This window comes from Narcine bancroftii, chromosome 2, assembly GCF_036971445.1.
Source record: "Narcine bancroftii isolate sNarBan1 chromosome 2, sNarBan1.hap1, whole genome shotgun sequence".
NCBI classification, from domain to species: domain Eukaryota; kingdom Metazoa; phylum Chordata; class Chondrichthyes; order Torpediniformes; family Narcinidae; genus Narcine; species Narcine bancroftii.
Genome location: NC_091470.1, coordinates 112,628,381 through 112,651,337, shown reverse-complemented (window position 1 = coordinate 112,651,337; position 22,957 = coordinate 112,628,381). Strand labels below are relative to the sequence as shown.

Sequence of the window (22,957 nt, the reverse complement as noted above, 5' to 3'; positions counted from 1 at the left end):
AATCCTGTGAGAGACCATTGGACATTAAGATTTTCCTTCCTGAACACTTTTAGGTGTATTTTAGGCTGTTGATCACGAAAATCACCTTAATTTTTTTTTAAAATCACAAATCGTTTTCTTGGCAACCACAGAGCACCAAACTACATCCAGCAGACTGACAACATTCTTCAAGCAAACATGTCGTTGAAAATTCATTTTCTGCATCTGCACTTGGGACGTCTTCCCTGCTGGTCTGGGTGCAGTGAGTGACAAACATGATGAAAGGTTTCACCAGGACATTGCAACCATGGCAAAGTGGTATCAGGGTAACTGGAATCCATCAGTGCAGGCCGACTATTGTTGGACACTGACATGAGAGGCATCAGATGCTGAGTACAAATGAAAATCAGTGGCAAAACATTTTTAGGTCAGTTGAACAAACGCAACGTGTCAGGATCAGTATGCGATTAAACAGGCTAAATTCAATCAAAGTTAATTTAATGTTTCTCCAAATTTCTACGTGATGCAGCTAATCTGAAATTATCTTTGTGTTCAGCTTGAAGTTGTCTATCATAATCTCCATATTTTTCAGAAAGCAAATATTTCTAAAAAACATTGTTGTCCAGTGTAATGATTCAGGATCTCTGGACTGAGACATGAAGAGGCACCATATAAATTCAAACCTTTCTTCTTCAACTACTGAATTGTGGGAATTGTTGGTTTCAATCAGAGCATTAACCCAAGTTCCATGCCATTGCTTGCAGTGTATAAAAATATCCCTTAGCACTATTCAGAGATCTGGAAGCTCTTCAAAAGGCTGGATAACATTTTCCTCCACAAAAAATATAAAATCTGTTTTTGCAGATTTCCAAGTCACTGACAAATCCTCTTGTGTTGTCCATCATGAATATCCTCCACTGGAATCCTGTTGATGACAGCCCTCCAGCAAAAACAGTTTAAAAATTAGTAGCGCCAATTGTTCAGACAACTCCTTTTCTGTTAAGGATACAAGTCAGTGTACCACAGCTGTTAGAAAACGGAGAGGCCTCAGAGTTCATGTGGATTTCAATAGCAACCAGTACCATTCTCCATACAGCCATCTAGAACAGGAAATGTGCTCCGCTGTTAACGCAACTAGCCCAACTCCCTTCTCCACCCACCAACACACCTGGCTGACCCCGAGCAATTTTGGCATCTCCTGATTTTATTTCAGATTTCCATCACCTGCAACATTTGGCTCAGGTGCAGGATCCCAGTCTATTGTTGTATCAACTGAGCCTGGATCAATTTCATGCAGTTGTTGAGGCAAAGGTACCACATTAATATTAAAAAATCTCCAGATGAAGGAATTCCAAAAAAAATGGACAAAATGCAGAAAACACTCAGGGGACGGGCAGCACCCATGAAGAAAGAAACAGAGCTACTATTTCAAGTCTGACAAAAGGTCTTCAACCATTAACATCTGTTTCCTTATCCACCAATACTGCCTGGACTATTGAGGTCTCATTTCGCACAGTGATGCCGAATCAGAACAAGTTGGCATACAGGTGTCCAATTAGTCATTCCACCAGATGAAGGAAAACTTCCCGTTACATTAATGCAGTATCAAGTCAATTAGGCTGTTGCACCATGATACGTTTGTAAGAATAGCTCCGAGAGCAACTGAACGACACAACATGCATAAATGACTGATTCATGTTAATTGATTAAAATTGTATCTGGCCAAATGACTGCCCTTTAAGGGCAAGTAAGACCGGATTCTGGCAAGTAACAAGCCCATGTGAAAATAATAAAGTAATAGTCTTCAGCTGCTTGATGTACAAATGCCACTCCTGTGGTGTCTAATAGATGGTTCAGCCTTATCACACAGAGTGCTGTCACACTAGGATTGATTGATAGACTTCATGGCAGGCGAGTTAATGTTTTCATCAACGGGCAGGGCTTTCAGGATGGTAGCATTAAATTACCCAAGGCATTCATGCCACTTGTGTTTCTAATTCACCCTCAGTGGTAATTATCAATTGGGGTGGAGGTTTCATTCACAGGGAGCACAGGCTGAATGGGGTAAGACCAGGCTTTGGGAACTTGCATGGAAATGGAGGGCCGAATTACATCCTTTTGTGTTTTAATAAATTAGTTCATTTGTTGGTTCTGAATAGCTTGCTATCCCATTCTAGTGGGGAACTTAGACCCAACTCTATTAAGTCATTAGATCAGACCAAGTAAGGATTGCAGATTTTCCTCCACTGAATATCATTTTAGTGAGCCAGATGGGTCTTTAAGGCAATCCAATAGTTTCAAGGCTATTACTGGGTTTTTAATTACTGATGTATTTAATGAACAATTGAAACTTGAATTCATGCCTTGGGATCAATGGGCTCTAAATTGTTTGTACTCTCAATATGCCATCATGCCAATGGATACCCAGAAGGCAGCAGGAGAGTACTAACGGCTCTGATGGATCAACACTGGATATAAAGGACAGCAGGCGTGGAGGACATGAGCAAATCGGGACAGCTTTTTAAAAGTTTTTTAACCCCAACCTTGCAACATTACTGAATTCAATCACCATCTAACTGGTTAAGAAACAGGGTTACTCTTTCAATGTCTCATCTAGGTTACATTGCCAACACAACACACCCATTGTTCGTACCTGGCCCTTGTTGGCTGAATGTTGGCAGGGTGAAGGCTTGATTTGTGCCCTTGTATCTGAATTCTACACAAAATAGTGGCAATATGTTCTTGGTATGATCTTCCCACCCCACCAAAATCAATGCATGGGACGGTTCCCTGAGGAAAATGCACCCTACCTCACATTCCCTTGAGCCTGGTCTGGTGTAGGTGCCTGCTGCCGTGCCATTGACCAATACATCCACGGTTTCAGAGTTAGTCGGCTTGTAGTCCACATAGTACTCCTGCAAGGGGGAGTTCATCTGCCTCTCGCACTCCCTCTTTTTTTTCCGACGCCTCTTCATCAGGGACCGCTGTTGCAGCTGCTTCATACTGGCTGGGTACCTCTTCCACGAGACGTAGATGACCAGCAGGATCATGGTCACAGACAAGAAGAGTGCCACGCTCCCCGCTATTATTTTGTGAAATGAGATGTGCTCAAAGTCATGGTCTGACTCAGGGATTGATTCGTTGGAAGGATGGACAGAGGGGGGAAGCTGGGGTTTGCTGACCACCATGGTTGGCAGAGGGGGAAGCATCTTGTGGGTGGTCTTGGAGCCTAGCGGTTGTTGGGTGGCAACTGGGGGCACCCCAATGCAGATTTTGTAATGGTCAACGGCTTCCATGACGTTATAGCCCTGGAGAGACTTGGGTCCAGCACATATCATGGCACTCTCTCTGTAGCCTTGGAAGTTCTTGAGCCAGCTAACCAGCGCGCAGATGTTCCTGTTGCACTCCCATATGTTGGAGGAGAGGCTGATGGTGGTCAGGGAGGTCCAGGAGCTGAGGATTTCCTGGCTGATGGTGGTGAGCTTGTTGGAGTTGAGGTGAAGACTGTGCAGGTTGGGCACACACTGGAACACTCCTGGCACAATGGCTTGGATCTCATTTCCTGACAGGTCCAACTTTTGCAGGGAGCTCCAAATCCAGGCCATTCCCTGGCTGAACACCCTGATCCGGTTCCACTGGAGGTAGAGCGTCCGCAGGCTGGACAGTCGCGGAAAGTGAGCAAGGTTGACCTTGGAGAACTGGTTATGTTCCAGGTGCAACTCGGTCAGTTTCATGAGCCCGGCGAAGGCATTCCGAGCCAAACTGCGGAGCCGGTTGTAACCCAGGTCCAGAAACTCTAAGTTGCGGCAGTCCTGGAACGCTCGGACCGGTATCGCTTTCAACGAGTTCGATCTCAGGTGTAGACTCTGGAGTTTCCTCAGCCCCTTGAATTGTAGCGATTGCAAGACGTGCATCTTATTGTAGGAGAGATCCAAGTTGCGCAGGTTGGGCACCGGATGGAAGGTGCCATTGTGCAGTCGAGTGATCTTGTTGGAGCTGAGAATTAACTCTTTCAGCCGGCGGATGCCTTGAAATGCGTTCTCGTCCACGGCGTGGACATAGTTATGGTCCAGGTACAGCCAGGTGAGTTGGTTGAGCCCGGAGAACTGGTTGGGTTTGAGGGACTTGATACTGTTGTACCTGAGGGAGAGTCCGAGCGACCCCGAGGATATGTTCCGCGGGATGACCTGCAGCGCCTGGGATTCGCAATAGACGATCTTGCCGTCGCACCGACATGTCCTCGGGCATACTCTCTCAGCACCGGACAGCACCGCCAGCAACACCGCGGGGGCGAGGACCAACACAGATCTCGGGGCAATGAGAGATTTCATGAAACCTGCAACCAACAAAAAGGGATGGGAGAGAGAGGGGGAGAAGACGCCGATGAGAGAGGGCAACTGCAAGTCGCCACAGCGCACTATGCCCCACAACGCCTTCTTCCTTAATCAACACCCGCGATTATTTGGGGGGGGGGGGATAAATTGGGCGCCAAATAAATGAAGGGAACTACGCAGATGCAACGCATGCTTTTTTTTTGGAACCGTGCAGATAAACAATTAGTAATCGTATTAATAAAAACATTAAGAACCTGGAACATTGCAGCACAATACAGGCCCTTCTGCCCTCGATGTTATGCAGACCTCCCCCCAAAAACTTCAACCTCGTAACCCTGGATTTTTCTTTCAGGAATAATTTCAACATGACAATTATATAACTTGAATGACATGTATTTCAATATAACAGTAATAATGAGGGGAGGGGGGATCGGTGTCCTGGCTGGGAAGGGGATTCACCTGGGGGCTCACTCACCCATGCTGTTGTCGGTGGGTCCCAATTCTTGCTGCTTATTTCGCTCGCTCTTTACTCGTCGTGTTGCATGGTAGGTAGATTGTCAGTCTAACTGGCAAGAGTCGGGGTCCTTGATATCCATGAATAGCAAATACGTTCCCTGGGGAAGCGGAGCGCCGTGCACTGGCCAGCGCGTCAGGCCAGCCATGGAGTGGCGCGGAGGCGAGCTGAAGTTTGCCCGGGTGACAGCCCCTCCACGCCACTGCCCACCGTGCCCATTCCCGGCTTGGCCCGGCGCCTGCGCCCCCCCCCCCCCCCGCTAGTCTGGCCCGGCTCCCGGGGTGGGCTCCTGCCGTTTCATCCGAACCCTCCAGCCAGCCTCGTCCTCTTCCCCTGCCAGCGATGGTCCGTCACCCCTTCCCTCCCAGACAAGACCAAGTTCAGCAGCGACGAACACGCTCCTTCCCCATCCCAGCGGCTCCACTGTGTCGGTCCGCGGCTTCTGACGCGATCTAATAAGAATCCCCCCCCCCCCACCTCTCCGCCTCCCAAAGCTTCCCCTCCCTCACTTTCGCACAGATATGCGCTGTGTACCAGTCTAAAACCTGTCTCCCCCCTCTCTTCAACCTCCCTTTGCAAAGAGTAGAAGTACCAATTCTAGACAGTGACCCCCCCCCTCTTTTTCTCTCTCAGCCTCTTCGCCCCTCCGAAAACCAAGGATTCTTTGGAATTAAGCGCTCTTGCTGCATTATGACACGCCAGATTTACTTCTTTAAAACATGCATCAACATAATTCCTCCTAATGTCATTTCTCCCAGAATCTAAATGGTGCGTGTTTAAATTGCAGCTCTCTCTCTTTCTCTCTATGGATAACGGAGAGCTGTGGTTGACGGCCACTCCGCCGCTCTTGCCAAGTGCAGCGAGAACTTGGAGATATCAGAGAATGTGCCTGGGCGAGTGAGTGAGGATTGATCACCCCAGGAAGCGCCTGGACGTTGCCACGCTGCGAAAGCCGAGTTCTACAAGGATTGAACACCGCCATCCAGTTTATTATATATCTCCTTTTGTGCCTTCAAAGACCGTTGAAGGCGAACTGCTATGAAACACAGCCGACCACGACCGCACCCTCCTCCCTTTCAGGAACAAATCGCCCACTTTTAATGCCCAGACCATCAAGGTCCCGCAGCTGAAACTTCAAGCAAAACGTGGCGCTCTTAACAATTCACAAGTATTCACTTGATCTTGGAATTTATTAACTGCAGTTGCTATGCAGTTAAAATAATTTGCTACTTCAATTCATTTTGTAGTTTGCATGCTGGTAAATATGTATCTGCAACTATGAATTGTTGATAACTGCATTTCACCTCAAATGGAATGAAATATTTTTAACTTGTTTTCAACCAGTGTCTGATTTTCTAATGGAAATTGTCAGCGGGGATTAATTTCTCTCCCCCTATCGCCTTATTAAGCAAAATCCCGCCCTTATCTTTGCAAACTGATTTTGGAACTGTATGTATCATTGCCCACACAGCCAGATATGTCCAGGAATTGGGTGAGTCACAAATTGTAATGACACTATCTATGCAAATTGCTGATATTTGGCTTTAGTTAAATAAACTCTTGGAGAATTTTCAAGCTCCAGTGGGATAGGTTGAATATCAAGGATGTGTCACTCATCTTGTGACGCCTGCAGCCCTACTTCTTTCAAGATTTGTACAATAGATGGTACATCTGAGCACCCATATGAATCTAATTTTTGTGTTCTGTTAAATGCTAGAATTTTTAAACATGATTTTGATTAATCATTGTTTTTACCCAATGGATTTAAATACACAGTGACACCCGGGTGTGCTGACAATACAAAACCAAGCTTTTCACTGTATCTTGTTGAAACGGTAAAGCTATCTCTACCACCTCCAACCTCAATCAATCTACGGCAGTCCCTCTGAATTAAGGATTCCTTCCAGAAGACATGGGAGCAGCCCATCGAGTCTGGCACACCATTTAATGATGAGCTGATTCATTTCCCCACTCAGCCCCGTGGCCCGACCTTCTCCCCATAACCTTTGATTCCCTATTAATCTATGTTTTAAATACGCCAATGACCACAACTACCTGTGGCAACAACTTAGATTTACCACCCTCTGACTGAAGAAATCCTACGCACCTCTGATAGAAGCAAATGCTCTTCCCTTCTGAGATGGCCGGTCAGCCCAATGTAGGAACCGCTGCCCCTTCCATAGATGGGGCAAGAATTCTGATGGGGTGTGGGAAGTGGCCTGCTTTTTTCCACCCCTCATACAGAGCGGGAGTTTTGGCAAGAGTAGGAGTGGGAGTTCCAGTTGGAGCAAGAGTTCTGGTGAGAATAGCAGCGAGGAGCCGGACTCAGCGAGGTGAGGCCCGGCAGGAACTGTGGCAAGGGGAGGAGGGAAGCTCAATTTTGATATTTTAGCAATTAGAATGTCTTACTGGTAATGTATCACAAATTCCAGTGATCTCCAGGGGTCCTGCTTGATTGTCATTAGGGAGTCAGGGAGGAATTTCCCAAAGTTCTACCTGAAATTGGTCACAGGTTTTTTGTCTCTCCCAAGAGACACATTACTAGCATCTCAGGGCAGAGAGTGGTAGTAATCCAAAAGGAGCACCGGCAGTAGATAGAGAGAGATAAAGACATAGAGAGTGATAGAAAGTGAGTGAGAGAGAGAGATAGAGGAAGAGATAGAAAGAATGTGGATATGACAGCCAAGGCAGGGGAATGTGCCCCTTGCAGGATGTGGATTGTCAGGGAAGCCAGCAGTATCTCTAATGACTTCATCTGTGAGAAGTGCATCCAGCTGCAGCTCCTGACAAACCGAGTTAAGGAATTGGAGCTGGAATTGTATGAACACCAGATCATTCGGGAGGCAGAGGCTGTTATTGACAGGAGTTACAGTGACTCTATAACACTATGAGGCAGGAGGAGGGTAGATGGGTGACAGGAGAGGAATATACCATTTTGGATACTGTTGAGGGTGATGTCCTACCAGGCACGTCATGGGGTAATCAGGTCTTTAGCATGGAGTCTGGTCCTGTGGCTAAGAAGGGAAGGGAGGAGAAGAGGCAAATTGTACTGATAAGAGGATTCCATAGTTAGGGGGTCAGATAAGAAGTTCTTTGGAGGAGATCAAATATCCCAGATTGTATGTTACCTCCCTGGTGCTAGGGTCCGAGATATCTTAGATTGGGTTCACTGCATTCTCAGGAGGGAGGGTGAACAGCCAGATGTCATGTAAGAAAGGGTGAGGAGGTCCAGCAATGAGAGTTCAGGGAGGTAAAAGTTCAATTATTTGTCTTGTATTGCTATATTTAGAATGTAACATACAAGAAATTCTTTAACTTTGTCTACCATAAGGAGTTGTCCAGCACCCCTCACAGAAATGAGGCCTCAGCAAGGAATGAACCCTGGTTTACAAGACCAATGCTCTAACCATTGAGCTAGGTTGAAGGACAGGACATCCAGGGTAATGATCTCCACGCGCTGGTGAGTTTGGCAATAGGAGGATAATGCAGATTAATATGTGGCTGAAGACATGTTGTAGAAGAGAGGGCTTCAGGTTTCTGCATCATTGTGTTCCAGGGAAGGTGCGACATGTTCCAATGGGATGGTTTGCATCTGAACTGGAAGGGGACTAATATCCTTGCGAGGAGGCTTGCTAGTGCTGCTCTGGTGCGTTTAAACTAGATTTGCAGGGGGAAGGGAACCAGAGTGCCAGAGCAGACAGAGTGGAGGAGAGAAAATATGTTAAAATTGCACGCAACATTAGAAGTCAACAGGTGGAAATGTTTTCAGGTGCATCTATTTCAATGCAAAGAGTATTGAAGGAAAGGCAGATGAGCTTAGAGTGTGAATTGGCACATGGAATTACAACATCAGTGAAACTTGGTTGCAGGAGGGGCAGGTTTGGCAGCTCAATGTTGCTTTTGATAGAATGGTGGGGGGGGTGGATGAAAGGGGGAGGAGTGGCATTGCTCGTCAGGGAAAATATCACAGCTGTTTTCAGGCAGGATTGACCAGAGGTTTCATCTACTGAGGCTACTATATGGGTGGAGCTGAGGAATGGAAAAGGTATGTCCAAAGGTTGTATTACAGATCGCCAAATAATCAGTGAGAATTGGAAGATAAAATCTGTAGAGAGATAGCAGACAGCGAGAGAAACACAAAGTTGTGATAGTAGGAGATTTTAACTTTCCACATATTGACTGGGACTCCCATAATGTAAAAGGGCTGAGTGGGATGGAGTTTGTCAAATGTGTTCAGGAAAGTTTTCTAAACCAATATATATGTAGAGGTACAAACTAGAGAGATTGCAATACCGGATCTCATATTAGGGAACAAGACAGGGACTGGTGACACAGGGTTTGTGTAGGTCCAGTGATCATAATGCCATTTGTTTCAAGTTAATTATGGAAAAGGATAGGTCTGGGCGTCAGGTTGAGATTCTAATTGAGGAAATGAGAAAGGATCTAGAATGCATGTATTGGGATAAGTTGTTCTCCAGCAAGGATGTGTGAGGAGAGTGGAGGACCTTCAAAGGTGACATTTTGAGAGTACAGAGTTTGTATGTTCCTGTCAGGATCAAAGGTAAGGTTAGAAGGTATAGAGAACCTTGGTTTTCGAGGGATGTTGGGGACTGGTTCGGAAGAAGAGAGAGGGGATATAACAGGAACAGGCAACATGAAGCAAATGAGGTTCTTGAGGAGTATAAAAAATATAAGAAAAACTTCAAGAAAGAAATCAGAGAGGCTAAGACATGAGGTTGCTTTGGCAGACAATGTGAAGGGAAATCTTAAGGGTTTCTACAGTTATCTAAAGAGCAAAAGGATAGTAAGGTACAAAATTTGAAGATCAGAGTGGTCAACTTTATATGGAGCCAAAAGAGATTGAGAGATCATGATTTATTTTTCATCAATATTCACTCAGGAAATGGGCACAGAGTCATGGGAAGTCATGGAACTTATACAGATAAGAGGAGGAAGTGCTTAGCCACAGGTGTGGTGCCAGAGGATTTGAGGATAGCTCACATTGTTCTATTGTTTAAAAAAGGCTCCAAAGGTAACCCGAGAAATTATAGGCTGGTGAGCCTGACGTCAGTGGTAGGAAATTTATTGGAAGCTGTCTAAGAGATCCGATATACAATTATTTGCCTAGCCAGGGAATGATTAAGGATAATCAACCTAGCTTGTGAGTGGTAGATCATGTTTAACCAATCTTATAGAGTTTTTGAGAAGGTTACCAGAAAAGTTTACAAAGGAAAGGCTGTGGATGTTGTCAAAGTCCTGCAATAAGAGGTTAGTTTGGAAGGTTCAGGTGAAGTAGCGAACTGGATTCGACAATAGCTGGACGGGAGAAGTCAGAGAATAGTGGAAGATTGCTTCTCAGATTGGAGGCCTGCGACTAGTGGTGTGCCTCAAGGATCGGTATTGTTGTTTGTCATCTATATCAATGATCTGGATGATAATGTGATAAATTGGATGAGCAAATTTGCAGATGACACTAAGATTGGAGGTGTTATAGACAGTGAAGAAGGTTTTCAAAGCTTGCCGAGGGATCTGGACCAGCTGGTAAAATGGACAAAAATGGCAGATGGAGTTTAATGCAGACAAGTGTGAGGTGTTGCATTTTGGAAGGACAAACCAAGAAATTACATACATGGTAAATGGTAGGCCAAAGGGATCTGGAAATACAGATGCATAATTCCCTGAAAGTAACTTCATAGGTGGATTGGGTTGTAAAGGGAGGTTTTGGCATCTTGGCGTTCATAAATCAAATTATTGAGTTCAGGAGCTGGGATATTATGGTAAAGTTGTATAAGACAACAATTCATACATCCTCAATTCATTTTGCTGTTTTAATGCTGATAAATATGTATCTGTAACTCTAATATAGTTTGTGGGTAACTGCATTTCACCTCCTATGGAGTGGAATATTTTAACCTGTTTTCACCCACACTGAATTTCAATGAGATATTGTCAGTAGTAAATGTGCTTTTGTTTTCACCAACCTTAATGAGCAAAACTCCTCCTTCCCCTTTGCAAACTAATTTTGGAGCTGCTTTTGTCAGTATTCATACAGCGAGATATGTCCAGGAATTGGGTGAATCACAAACTGTCATGACATTTTCTTTCTCCCCAAAGGTGATGTGGGAGTACCTTCAACCTTGGATGCAGAAAGTGGACAAAACACAGAAATGCTGGAGGAACTCAGCCAGTCTTGTTGTGACCATAGGAGGTAAAGATATATCACTTCCTCAAGGTATGGGTGAAAAAAGACAGGCATCTGAATTAAAAGGCAGAGCGAAGACTGGGAGGGGGAGGAGTACAGACTAACAGACAAAAAAGGAGTTAATTGGATACAAAAGGAAAGGAAAGAATGATTTTGTGTCTGAGAAAGGAGACAGAGGGAAAAGGGAAGAGAGAGAGAGAGAGAGAGAGAGAGAGAAATAGGTTTGCCTCTCACCATTTCTTCTTTGAGGGATGGACCAAAGTACTGACCCTTACCAGTGGCATCTTTCTGCAAGTGAAACAAAACCCTGCTTGGAATGAAGAGAACGCAAAGCCACTGTTTTTCAGCCAAGCTCCACCATCACAGATCTTCAAATAAATCAGCTGAGGGAGATGGCTGCAAGGCGTGAAAGGAGCAGACTACCTTGCAAACAATTTGCCCATGAACTGCTTCCTGCCCAATCTATGGAACCTTGGACTTCAAAGTCACGTTTCATGTGATCACAGTCGATTCCCTTGGAATGCAACTATCTGAGCCCCTTGACGTTGGAGCTTAGGTGAAAAATAGTTGTTCGCCAATGATTGTTTTTTCTTCCTTCCTTTGAGGGCCAGGGTAAAAGTTCATTTGGCAGCACAGAAAAACAATGACATATTGCCATGGTGCAATGTTTTCTGATGGAACAACCAGCTAAGACTTCACCTGCCCCTTTTATCTGTTTACATGTGTATATTCTTTTTGTTGCACTACCAATAAGTGCCTTGTCCACAGAAAAATAATCTCAGGGTTGTATGTGATGTCATGTCTGTATTTTGTCAATGAATCTGAAATCTGCAATTTGAAGTGCTGGGATGTATTTTGTGGAAAGATAGTGTTGAGATGAAATAGAAAATCCCCCAATATTTAATAGATCACCCAAAATATTTCGAAGGAGTTTGCATGAACTCTGCTTTCTCTCTCAAAGAATCCTATCTGACCTACTGAATATATTCTGTAATTTTGCCTTGTATTGCATATTTCCAGGGGACTCTGGACATCATTTCCCAATTCTATCCTGCATGCTGAAGACACAAAACACCAACAGGAAAGGCTGGAAATTCTCAGCAGGTCAGGCAGTAACCGTGGAGAGAAATGAGGGAAGTTGTTTCAAATAGTCATTTGGATTAATTTCAATCTACACATCAGGGGATGTGTAGATTCAAGTCAGAGGAACATGACCCAGTCCTCATCGAGGGCTCGGTAGTGGAGAGGGTCCAAATTCCTGTGTGAGAACATCTCCGAGGATCTGTCCTGGAGCCTCCATGTTAGTACAATCACAAAGAAGGTTTGGCAGCAGCCATACTTTGTGAGGTGTCTGAGGAGATTTGGTATGTCACCAAAAACTTCTACAGGTGTACCGTGGAGAACATTCTGGCTGGTTGGATCACCAATAAACTCCAAAGGGTCGTTCACTAGGCCTGCGACATCACGGGTGCAGACTTCACTCTATTGAGGATATCTACATGAGGCAGAGTCTTAAAAAAGCAAACTCTATCCTCAAAGTCCCCACTACCCAGGCCATTCCCTCTTCACTCTGATACCATCAGGGAAAAGGTACAGGAGCCTAAAGACGAGCACTCAGCGGCACAAGGACAGCTTCTTCCCCACTGCCATCAGATTCCTGAATGATCAATGAACTAGAGACACGGCCTCACTTTTCGTGCACAATTATTTTTAATTTTTTTTTTAGTAATATCATAAGATGGTTTATATGAATGTTTGCACGATCTTTGGCTTGGCTTCATGGACGAAGATTTATGGAGGGGTAATGTCCACGTCAGCTGCAGGCTCATTTGTGGCTGACAAGTCCGATGCAGGACAGGCAGACACGGTTGCAGTGGTTGCAGGGGAAAATTGGTGGGTTGGGGTTGGGTGTTGGGTTTTTCCTCCTTTGTCTTTTGTCAGTGAGGTGGGCTCTGAGGTCTTCTTCCAAGGAGGTTGCTGCCTGCTGAACTGCGAAGCTATGACGCTGCCATAAAACACCGAATTTCATAACTTGTTCACAACAATAAATTCTGAGATTCTGATTATTTACTGACCTTGCTGCCAAGGGATAGATTGTTCCTGCTCACTCTTGATATGTAAAAAATCTCCTTCAACACAGCACCCAATTCTCCACATGGGATTTACCTGAAGTGCAGTGGCAATGAGGAGGTAAACGAAAGCAGATTGCAGTCTTGATCCCGTTGCTCTTCAGGCAATATGCAATGCAGAGAATTGGCTGTTGCAATTCCCACATCCCAAAGAGCACAAATCGGAAGAACTGCATTTCAGGATGTCTCCAATCTCCACTCCTCAGAAGTGGAGGCCAGAGTTTTTTCTTCTCATTTCCCACATTGCGATAATATTGGCTATTTGGGGAGGAGGGGTGGGAATTGACGTGGTGAGAGTTTTCTGATGGAGAATTCAAAATGCCTATAAAACACTTTTTTCCGCCAAAAGCTGTCAGGCCTCTGAACCTACGTCCTAACCGTAACCATGAACCATTTCAGTACCACCAAAAGATCTGTCTGCACAATTGAAGCATCACTTATTTTCTTGCGCTAACTGCAGCTGTGAATATTTATGTACCATTTTATATTTAGTATCTTTTTTTAGGTTGGCATGTTGTGGCACAATAGATCTGGACTGCTCAGTGTTTGTCGATCCAGATTTTCAGATTTTCCAGATTCTCGGGAAGCACTCTTAAAATTCAAATTTAAGGAGGAATAAAAAAGAGATGAAGAGGTAAATTATGAGAGTTTATTCATTAGCAAATACATCATGTTTCATTTATTAAAACGAGCAGTTTAAAAGAAAAATAAAATCAATACGACAAAAATGTAAACAAAATTTTTCACTAAAGAAAGCGTGTAATGCTTGAAATGAATTTGTTTGTGATAAGGTCACCTGTAAGTGTGGTCACTTTTTGCCGCTGTGCATCTGGGGTGCTTAAGTACGCACACACGCACATAAAAGCCCACTAAATTTTAAAAGTTTCAGAGTCTTTGAAAAGTCCAGATTCTTGGGTGTTCTGGAATTTTGGACTTCTACTGTGTTGTAGATGGTGTATATTACTGACCTGTTTGGCTGCAATGAATAAGAATTTTGGTACATCTGTACATTGTCATATGACATATACATATGACAATAAACTCCCATCTTAAAAATGACCAGAACTAATGATAATGGTCTTCATTCTCAAGAACATTACAAGTAATGGTAACCCTAGATTTAAACAAATAGGCCTATCAAACTTCAGTATGCTTGTGAAAGAAAAATTGCATGTTCCTTTTAGTTTGGAGACCTTCACTCCTCAAGGGCTCAGGCTGAAACACGGACTGCCTTTGGCTTTCTATGGATGCTGCATGACCTGCTGAGTTTGTCCAGCACTTTCGTGCACTGCACAAGACCCCAGCGTCTGCAGATTGACTTCCGTTAAGCCATGCAGGAATGACTGGTTCATTTAAAATAAGATAGTGCGTTCTTGGTATTAAATGAGAAAGTTTGAATACGCTGGGGTCAAATACCTGATGAAGGGCCCAGGCCTGAAAAATTGGTTACCCTTTACTTCCTCTGGATTCTGTTTCTCCAGCACATTTGGGTGCTGGATGAGAACCAGTTCTGAGTTTTTATGGAGGGCTATGGATTGGGACGAGGCAGAAAAATGGATTGGCACAGACTAGAAGGGCCAAATGACCTGCTTCTGTGCTGTAATGTTTCTGTTTCTATTTGGCAAATACTTCTAGTTTTAATGAACATATTGTATTTTCAGAATTACTGCACATTTAAGTAATACCAACAGCTAACTGTCATAGAATATTATTTGGTGTAATTTTAATTTCATAATCATAGAACCAATTAAGTTCTTTAAAAATTAATTACAACGAGTTTAATATCTGCCTCAGTGTTATACTCACACACATGTTGTGTGGGTGGAATTATAAGTGAAAAGCATGGAAATGTTACATAACTGGACATGTTTGTCACTCAGTTCTTTCTCCCGAAGACTGGTTTGTGATGAAAAATGGCTGGATACTGCACTCTGGTAATTTAGTCGAGTGACTGCCTGTGTGAGCCAACACACAGATCATTAAACTGTGGGGGAGTCAGGACTGACTCAGAACTGATCCTCATTCAAAAGGACAATGTTGCAGTGATGCAAGGGTTAGACACAGAGCCAGCTAGAGGAGGTGGATAGGATGGAAGGAAGTGGACAAGTGAGGCTGGAGGTAGTGGTGGGGGATGTCAACCGGTGAGAAGAAGCAGGAGCATCTTTCCTGGACTCAACACACAAATGGGATCGTGAAAAAAACACGATCTACTTCCTCAGGAGTTTCCATAGGTTCGGTATGACATTGGAAACCCTGCCAAATTTCTACACAGATGTAAAATAGTGGAAAGTATGCTGACCAGTTGAATCATGGTCCGGTACGGGGACACCAATAACCCAGAGTGGAAAACACTGCAAAAGGAAGTAGACACAGCCCAGAACATCACAGGCAAAACCCTTTCCACCATCAAGAACATCTACAGGGAACGCTGCCATCGGAGGGCAGCAGCAATCATCAAGGATCCACACCACCCAGCACAAGCTCTGTTCTCGCTGCTGCCAAAGAGGTATCGGTACCACAAGACTCACACCACCAGATTCAAGAACAGCTGCTACCCCTCCACCATCAGACACCTCAACAAGAAACTCAATCGAGGGCTCATTTAAGGACTCTTGCACTTTAATGGTTTTTCTCTCTGTATTGCACAGTCTGTTTGTTTACATATATATATATATATATATATAGTATATATATATATATATATATATATATATACAATATACAATATACAATATATACTATATATATATATATATACTCGAGATGGCAGAGGTCGACAGCATCGAGTCCACGCTGCTCAAGATCCAGCTGCGGTGGGTGGGTCACGTCTCCAGAATGGAGGACCATCGCCTTCCCAAGATCGTGTTATATGGCGAGCTCTCCACTGGCCACCGTGACAGAGGTGCACCAAAGAAAAGGTACAAGGACTGCCTAAAGAAATCTCTTGGTGCCTGCCACATTGGCCACCGCCAGTGGGCTGATATCGCCTCAAACCGTGCATCTTGGCGCCTCACAGTTTGGCGGGCAGCAACCTCCTTTGAAGAAGACCGCAGAGCCCACCTCACTGACAAAAGGCAAAGGAGGAAAAACCCAACACCCAACCCCAACCAACCAATTTTCCCCTGCAGCCGCTGCAACCGTGTCTGCCTGTCCCACATCGGACTTGTCAGCCACAAACGAGCCTGCAGCTGACGTGGACCTTTACCCCCTCCATAAATCTTCGTCCGCGAAGCCAAGCCAAAGAAGAAAAGATATATTGTGTACATTTTTTTGTGCACTACCAATAAGTGGCAATTCTGCCTCGTCCACAGGGAAATTAAAAGGAATCTCAGGGTTGTATGTGATGTATATATTCTGAAAATAAATCTGAAATGTGCATCTGATCCTCGGCAGTCGTTTCAACCCATGATGCTGAGAACCACTCCATGCTAGTAAAATCAGACAACGATGGAGAGATGCAGCAGGTCAAACAGTGCCCTTTATGTAGCAAAGGCAGCGATACATAACTTGCGTTTTGGTGTTGAACCTTTCATTAAAGTCTGAGAAAATGCTGGTGAGCATCAGAATGAGAGTGGGAGGAGGAAGGGGGAATGACAGGGCAGGAGATGATAGGTGGAAAAGGGAGGGAGGGGACATTAACACTGAGAGGGAGGGGGTGGAATGGCAGGGCTGTGTAGGTGAAAGAACTGGAAAGGCAGGAAATGGGGGAGGGGGAAAAAAGGCAAGCAGGTTTAATGGAAAGCAGTGTTCGTGCCATCGGGCTGGAGGGTGCCCAGAAAGAAAATAAGATCTTGTTTCTCTGAAATGTGGGTGGTTAGTGTGGGATAGTACATAAGGCCATGGACAAGAGTGTGACTCAGAATTGAAGTGGTGACCACTGGGAGGTCGCTGTGGTTGGAGATGGAGAGGAGGTGCTGAGCGAAGTGATCTCCCTGTTTGTGTCCAGTCTCACCAATGTAGAGAATGCTACAAAAGGTGCACCGGATGCAGCAAATAAGTCCTCTGGATGTACAGGAGAAGTGTGCTTTAACACTGAAGACCTCGGGCCATGGTGAGGGTGGAGGTGTGTGCGCAGGGGAAGGTGCCAGAGATGCGATGGGTGGGAAGGGATGAGTGCAAGAGGGAATAGAGGAGGGAGCAGTCCCTGTGGAAGGCCGAGCGAGGAGGAGCAGGAAAGATGCATCTAGTGGAAGGATCCTGTAGTAACTGCCGGAAATTCCGGTGGATGATGTGGATGCAGAGGCTGGTGGGGTGGTAGGTGAGGATGAGGATGCTGTTTGTGTCTGGGGGCAGAAGAGTGGGAATTGGAGGAAACGTGAGTGAGGGCCGAGTCGATAATGGTGGAGGGGAAGCCATTTTCGGGGAAGAAGGCAGACATTTCAGAAGCTCTGGACTGGAAGACCTCATCTTGGGAACAGATGCAGCTGAGACGGAGAAATTGAGAGATGGGGATCAAATCCTTGCAGGGACCAGGGTGTGAGGATGTGTAGTCCGGGTAGTTGTGGGAATTGGAGGGTTTATAGCAAAGGTCAATGGTCTCCTACGATGGAGACAGAGAGATCCAATAAGGGGACAGTGTTATCAGAGATGGACCAGGTGAGTTTGAGATCAGATGTGCAGTGATGAAGTTGGCAAGCTCATCGTGGGTGCATGAGGCAGTCATCTTTATTCTGGAGGAAGAGTTGAGGGGTCTTGCCTATGTAGGCTTGCAGAATGGATTGCTCCACAAATAGGCAGACAAAGCAGGTATCCATGGCTTAATCCTTTAACTTGGAAGACGTGGGATGAGTTGAAGGAGATTGTTATTGAGGTTGAGGACATTCCACCTGGTGGAGGAGGGTGGTGGTAGAGGGTGACTGGTTGGGTCTTTGGTCCAGGAAAAAGCAAAGTACTTTCAGATCTTCTGTGTGGGGGGATAGAGATATAAAGGGATTGGACATCCATCGTGATGATGAGACGGTCCGGTTCGGGGAATCTGATGTCATGGTATGTGAGGTGTCGCGGATGTAGGTGGAATGAGATTGGACCGGGGAGAAAGGATAGAGTCAAGGTAAGATGAAACTAGTCTGGTGGGGCAGGAGCAGGGAGAAACAATGGGTCTCCCTGGATGGGGGGGTGGAATGGGAAGGGAGGGGGGGATCCAGTGGGGAAGGCATAGGTGGGAGGACAGGCAGGACCAGGAGCCACGTGGTGCGAGCCAGCGAAGGAGGGAGGGAGTCCACGAGGAGGGGGTCGCGAGCTCACGCTGCTGGTGGGGCCGGTGGTTTAACGTGTCGGCAAGGTCAGCGCCGTGCAGATACCTGAGGTTCAGGTGCCGAGGCGGCGGAATGTAGGCGGGAGCCCACGAGGTACAAGATGGCGACTGCAGCGGGCGGCAGAATGGATGGAGGGTGAGGGGGTTAGGAAAGGTAACTAGAGGAGGGGAATGGTACCATGGAGGCTAGCTGAAGGAGGGGGAGAGGGAACTGGGGAGGCTACGAGGAGAGAGGGGGATAGGGAGGGTTACTAGAGGAGGGGAGGGAGCTATGGAGGGTAGCTGAAGGAGGGGGAGAGAGGGCTAAGGAGGGTAGCTGGAGAGAGTATGGAAGAGGGGGCTAGGGAGGGTAGCTGGAGGAGAGGGCTGGGGAGGGAACGGGGAGAGGGGGCAGGGGAGGGTATCTGGAGGAGGGGAGAGTGGGGCTGAGGGGTGGTTGGAGGAGGGGGAGAGGGGGTAGGGAGGGTAGCTGGAGGAGGGGGAGGAGGAGGAGAGAGAGCTAAGGAGGGCAGCTGGAGGGGGAGGGAGGCTAAGGAAGGTAGCTGGAGGAGGGGGAGAGGGGGCTAAAGAGGGTAGCTGGTGGGAGGGAGGCTAAGGAAGGTAGCCGGAGGAGGGGAGAAGGGGCTAAGCAGGGTAGCTGGAGGAGGGGAAGAGGGGGCCAAGGAAGGTTGGCTAGAGGAGGGGAAGAGGGGGCTAAGAAGATTGGTTAGAGGAGCGGGAGAGGGGCTAGGGAGTGTAGCTAGAGAGGGGGGCTAGGGAGGGTACCTAATGGAAGGGTAGGGGGCTAAGGAGGGTCATTAGAGAGGAGGGGGAGAAATGAGACTTGAGGGTTGGGGTGAAGAAGAGGAGGGCAGGGAGGGGAAGACAAGGGTGGGGTGGGGTGTGGGAGGATGGGAAATGAGAAATGAGGGAGATCCAGTGGCAGTGAATCCCACCCTTCAGAGAGATATAGTTGGTGAAGGGAGGGAGGGCACAGTACCACTGGGGGGCAGGGGCATGTAGGTGAAAGAACTGGAATCTATCCTTTCTCCACTGGTCCAGTACCTCCCCGCCTACATCCGCTCTCCATTTCCTCAGATTCCCTGAACTGGACTGCCTCATTGTCACGATCCCTTTATACCTCTAAGGTCTAAAAGCACTTCTCTTCTTCCTGGACCAAAGACTTGACTAGTCACCCTCTACCACCACTTTCCTCTGCCTGGCAGAACTTGTCCTCACCCTCAATAAGTTCTCCTTCAACTCGCCCCACTTCCTCCAAACTAAAGGAGTGGCTGTGTGCACCTGCATGGGTTTCAGCTATACCTGCCTGTCGGCTTTGTGGGGCAACCCATTTTGCAAGCCTACATAGGCAAGGCCCCTCAACTCTTCCTCCGGTATATCGACTACTATATCGGGTCTGCCTCATGCACCTGTGACGAGCTTGTTAACTTCATCTGCTTCACATCCAACTTCCACCATGACCTCAAACTCACCTGGTCCATCTTAGATAACACTTTCCTGTCATGGGCTTGGGACCTGAGAGATTAATTGTGGCAGCACTCTTACCTCTGGCCCTGCTTTGGTGAAATAAACACAAAATTCTCCAATTCATTAATGAGTGAGTGGTATGCTTTCATGGGTCGGCATTCAGATTCTTGGGTGAGGCACTGAATTGGGAGGCCTTCTGATTTCTCAAGGGGATGTGCAAATACCATCCTGTACATATTTTTTAAAAATTTATAACACAGTAGAAGATGATTCCAGGCATTCACACCTATTCTGCCCAATTATACCCAATTAACCTACAACCCCATATATTTTTGGAGGATAGGAGGAAACTGGAGCACCCTGGGAAAACCCACGTAGGTCATGAGGAAAATCTGAATCAGAATTTATTGTCATGAACAAGTCACGAAATTCATTGTTCTGCAGCAGCGGCACAGAGCAAAAATTGATATAAACCACCTTACAAAAATATGCATGAAAAGTCAAAGGCACTGTCTGTGGTTCATTGTTCAATCAGGAATCTGATGGCATAGGGGAAGAAGGTGTCCTTGTGCTGCTGAGTCCTCGTCTTAAGGCTCATGTACCTTTTTCCCAATGGTAGCAGAGTGAAGAAGGCCTGGATGGTGGGGATCCTTGAGGATAGAGGCTGCTTTCTTAAGACACTGCCTCTTGTAGATGTCCTCGATGGAGTGAAGACTGATGTCACGTCGTGGGCAGTTCTTTCTCGTGCTGAGCATTTGCACCTCCATACCAGACAGTGATGCAACCAAACAGCATGCTCTCCATGGTACAACTGTAGAAGTTGGCAACGTATCGTATCTCTTCAGACACCTCGCAAAGTATTTCCGCTGGTGAGCCTTCTTGTGATTGCATCAACATGAAGGCTCCAGAACAGATCCTCAGAGATGTTGACACCCAGGAATTTGAAGTTCTTGACCCTCTTCACTGTGGAGCCCTCGATGAAAACTGGTTTGTGTTCTCCTGTACAAAATCCTGACAGGTAGTGTGGATTCGAACCTGGGTCATTGGTGCTGTAACAGTGTTGCACTAATTAATGCTACCACACAAACTAATGATAAATTCAGGACAGAATTGAAGCTTATACTTGGGCAGAACATAATTAACGGCATTACTAGAGATAATTAGTCATGGAGTCACAGACAAATAGGTCCTTTTGTCCACTGTGTCTATGCTGACCATAGCATCCCTCTTGCCCATTAACCTGCATTAGGTCCATGTGTCTTACCTATTCATGTTCTTGTCTAATGCTTAAATTTTGTGAGAGTTTCTGCCTTCACCACCTCCTGACAGCAGCAATCCAAGACTCCAACCATTCGCCTGTCGGAGTAACCTTTACCAGTATCTGCAGTGCATTTTGAAGGTGGTACTCATGCAGCCACTGTGCCCTTATATTATGGAGTCATACTTCACAGAACAGGTCTTTCGGCCCACTCCCTCACAGTGGACCAAAAGATCTGGGTTTCTGATGTCATACCAAGCCTCCACAATCTCCTGAGGGAGTAGAGGCACTGATGTGCTTTCTCCATCGTGCCATTAGTGTGTGGGTCCAGGAAAGATCCTCCGAGAGTGTGACTTGGGTGGCACGGTTTGTGTAGTGGTTAGCAAAACACTCATAGAGTGCCAGCAATTTGGGCAGTGATTTTAGCTGCCCATATTTAACAGAAGTGCTTTGGTGGAGAGATTTTAATCCTACCCAGTTAGTTGAAAATCAAAGAGTCACAGAGCTCAGACTCTTTTGTCCATCGATTGCACACCAATTATCAACCCCTCCCCCCACACTAATCCTAATTTTTGTTCTACCCACATTCTCACCAACTCCCCCAGATTCTCCTGCTCATCTGCACATAGAAGACAATTACAGTAGCCAAATGATTGATCAATCTGTGAATCTTTGGAATGAGGTAGGAAACCAGAGGGCTTTGAGGAAACTTAACATTGGTGGTCACTGATGCTCTAAGGTAGTGGTTCCACTAATTGTGTCACTGTACCACGCACTGGCCATTTCCATAATGATGGAATTCTATGAAGACGAAGTTGTGAGGCTGTGCCAGACATCTACAAATAGGATCATATACTAGTGTGGATCGAGGATTGTTTAACGGATAAAAAAGCTGGGAGAAGGAATAAACAATCATTTTCAGTTCAGGAGGGTGTGACTAATATTGGTAATAGCTTGGAAGTCAAGAGATGTAGTCATTGTTATACATCGTGGATGCAAACCCTTTGATCCAACTTGCTCACACTGACCTGGGTGGCAAGGTTAGCATAGTGGTCAGTGCAATGCTCTTACAGCGTGTAATGAGCGTCGAAAGAACCAAAGACTTGTTGATCCAAACCAAGGCTTTTATTAACTAAAAGACTGGAGCATATTACAAGTAGGTCAACCAGTCCAGAATGACCTGGTCTGGCTAGGAGCAATCCTTTAAGACCTGCCAGTAGGTGTGGCTACGCTCTCAGCCAATCACAGTCATCCTACACTACCATCTGTATATATGTACATATACACATTGGTGATAGAATCCGTACTATCACACTCTGTAAAATGCTCATTGCCTCTTGGTATGACCTGACATCCTATATAAGGGAGTAAGGGTGGTCTCCCAGCTGCGCTAACAGCAGAATTAATAGCTCTTTATCCGATGCCTCAGCACCTTCCACAATTTTATTAACTAAAAGACTGGAGCATATCACAAGTAGGTCAACCAGTCCAGAATGACCTGGTCTGGCAAGGACCAATCCTTTAAGACCTGCCAGTAGGTGTGGCTACACTCTCAGCCAACCACAGTCATCCTACACTACCATCTGGTGATAGAATCTGTACTATCACACAGCGCCAGTGACTGGTTTTCAAATCTGGCACTGTCTGTAAGGAGCTTGTAAGTTCTCCCTGTGTCTATGTGGGTTTTCCTCCGGGTGTTCTGGTTTCCTCCCATCCTTCAAAACAAACTGGGGCTTTAGGTCAATTGGGTGTAATTTTGCTTTATCCATGGTCCCATGATTTTCAATCCCTCCAAAAGGTTAATTCTCAGCCTCCAGCAC

The 22,957-nt window shown here is 45.9% G+C and overlaps 1 protein-coding gene across 1 annotated transcript in view; it reads right to left on the bottom strand.

Moving 5' to 3' along the window:
- LOC138754153 (leucine-rich repeat transmembrane neuronal protein 4-like) overlaps window positions 1-5,031 on the bottom strand; it is a 187,269-nt gene extending 182,238 nt beyond the window's left edge. The window contains exons 1-2 of the mRNA XM_069918017.1: window positions 4,789-5,031; window positions 2,790-4,315 (exon numbers count right to left, since the gene is read on the bottom strand). Coding sequence (XP_069774118.1) covers window positions 2,790-4,315; window positions 4,789-4,792 — 1,530 coding nt within the window. The 5' untranslated portion in view covers window positions 4,793-5,031. The remainder of the gene's footprint in view (window positions 1-2,789; window positions 4,316-4,788) is intronic.
- Between the last annotated feature and the right edge of the window lie 17,926 nt (window positions 5,032-22,957).